Raw genomic sequence first — 2,434 nt, 5'->3', positions numbered from 1 at the left:
AGTCTTCTGAATTTTCTTTTCTCTGCTTCCTAAAGACTTGGTGGGACATGATATTGACATAATCCTGAATCGAAGAAACTGCATGACTGCCACTCTGAAAATCATTGAAAGAAATTTCCCTGAGGTGAGGCCTTAAGCCCAGTTCTGGCATTTATGCAGAGGAGTAGAAAAGATGAGGTGGAGGACAGAGCTGTTTCTGAGGCCCTAGATAATAACCCTCACTATAACTCTTCTTCCCAAACAGCTACTGTCTTTGAACTTGCGCAACAATAAACTGTACCAGCTGGATGGCTTGTCCGACATTACAGAGAAGGCCCCCAGAGTCAACATCCTGAACCTCTCTAAAAATGAGGTGAGGAGAGAGAGCCAGATGAGATTTGGATTGAGGGTGGGTGATAGTGCACATGGGGGTGGGAGCTGGGGGTCCAGGAGCCAGGATGCTTTTCTTTCTCTGGGACTCCTTTTCTAATTTTCCTCCATCTTTCTCAGCTGAAGTCGGTGCGGGAGCTGGACAAGGTGAAAGGGCTGAAGCTCCAAGAGCTATGGCTGGAAGGGAACCCCTTGTGCCGCACCTTCCCAGACCGATCTGCCTATGTAAGGTCAGTGCTGAGCCCTGACACCCTCCTGGGCACCCATGCATTCTCAGGGCCCATGTTGCCCTGACAGTGCCATCTGTAGGAGGAGGCAGCTCTGGACCTCTGGGAGGACCACAGGCCCACCTCTCCTCTCTGTCCCTTAACCTGCTCACCTGTTCTCCTGGTCTGCCGTGTGTTTCTCACCTCTACACCAAGCCTCCCCCAGCCTGCCCTCCATGATTGTGCTCCAGAAATCAGAGTTCCCCCTCCTCACCAGCATTGTGGGTGCTCAGCTGTGAGTCAGATGCTGGAGCCCTGCACTGGGAAAGGGTCCTCCAGCCCAGGGCCTCATGCTGAGACAGGTCTTCCTGTGTATATGCTGAGATGGGGCTTCTCTCACCTATCTTGAGCAGGATCCTCCTTCCCTTGCTCCAAAAAAATCCCCTTACTTGGCCCCAGCTGACAGGGTGGCCTTCCTGCCCCGTGGTGAGGGCTGAGGCCCTGGGCGACTACTGCCATGACAGCCATTCCTCTGGCCCAATGCCAGGAGCTGGGCCCTCCTCGGAGAGAAACCTGGGTTGTCTGAGTTCTGAGTCAAAAGACCAAAAGGGGGCCACCACCTGTAAGCAGAGGGCTTCCTGAGCCAGAAGTGGAAGGCAGAGGGCAGAGGAAATTGAAGAGAGAAGGACAGGCTTTTCTGGGCACTACTCCTTCCTCCCTCCACATATCACCACATCATCCCTCCTGGTCCTTCAGAGGAGTCTTGGGTAGCCAAGATGAGTATGATTCCTTGGACAGATCTCCACCTAAGACAGGCACAGGACTGCAGTGACCATCAGGAGAGAATGTGGTGATCACAAAAGGGGACCCCAGACCCAATGCAGAGCTGGGGCTTGGCCTTTCACTCTTCTGAGCAAAGTCTCTTGCCTTCTGGCTATTCCATGTCCTTTGCCCAGTGCAGACTGAACTCACTCAGGTGGTAAAGACTTAATCCACTTCCAGTGGGCCATAGCCTGACAATTGTATGTTTTCCATTCCTACCTTGGGCCCCTGGGCCAGCCAGGGGCATGTGAAGAAAAGGGCAATAGCAGGGAAACCATTTCTTTCACTCTTCCTCCTTGACTCTCACCACCATGTCAAGTGTCTTTCCCTTCCCCTTGCTTTGCTTCCTCTTTCTCCTTTGTACTTCCAGGTTTTTCCATATATCTGCTCCCCTGCTTTCATTCCCTTTCTGTGGCCAGCCCCTGTCTTTCCCTTCCTGGTCCCTGAGCCCTACCTCACCCTTCTCCCTGCCTCAGCATCCTGGACCATCCCTGGGGGCTGATCTGTTCTTGTCCAGGCCAGGTCTGGCAGAATGCTGAACCCCCAGAGAGGAAACAGAGTCCCGGGCTCCCACCTTACTCCCTGCTCCCTCTGGAACCTTTCATGGGGACTTGGAGGAAGGTGAGCCAGGCAGAGAGGGGAAGGATGCCTGGAACTTGGGCTTTTTTTTTTAAGAGAAATTTTTGTTATAGGGCATGTGTGCTTGCTAGAGAGACAGAGAGAAAAAAAGAGAGAAATCACCCCCCCCTCCCAGAGGAGTGGCCATGTGCAGTCCCTTCTTCATTCTCCTCTTGGGATTTTAGGGATGCAGGAAGACATACCCAGAATGTTTCAAGACTCCAGGTGTAGAACTCAAATCACATTCAGCCATATGGGAGTCCAGTGCCTTAACAACTATGCCATCTGATGGTCCCAAGCTTGGGCTTTAATGCCACTTCTTGTGGCACTGGAGCAGGGAGTCAGGGCAGTGTAGGTGGGAGTAACCCAGGAAGAAAGAGAGGGAGAGATATATATAGAGAGACATAGGAAGAGAGGGA

At 52.5% G+C, this 2,434-nt stretch overlaps 1 protein-coding gene across 1 annotated transcript in view; it reads left to right on the top strand.

The window, feature by feature from the left end:
• LOC102470028 (nuclear RNA export factor 2-like) overlaps window positions 1–2,434 on the top strand; it is an 11,565-nt gene that overhangs the window by 4,792 nt on the left and 4,339 nt on the right. The window contains 3 exon segments of the mRNA XM_027768847.1: window positions 36–124; window positions 245–352; window positions 490–599. Coding sequence (XP_027624648.1) covers window positions 36–124; window positions 245–352; window positions 490–599 — 307 coding nt within the window.

Source organism: Tupaia chinensis, unplaced genomic scaffold (assembly GCF_000334495.1).
Source record: "Tupaia chinensis unplaced genomic scaffold, TupChi_1.0 Scaffold147654_2, whole genome shotgun sequence".
Lineage (NCBI taxonomy): Eukaryota > Metazoa > Chordata > Mammalia > Scandentia > Tupaiidae > Tupaia > Tupaia belangeri.
Note: the sequence above shows the minus strand (reverse complement) of the source record. Positions and strands in the feature narration are given on the sequence as shown.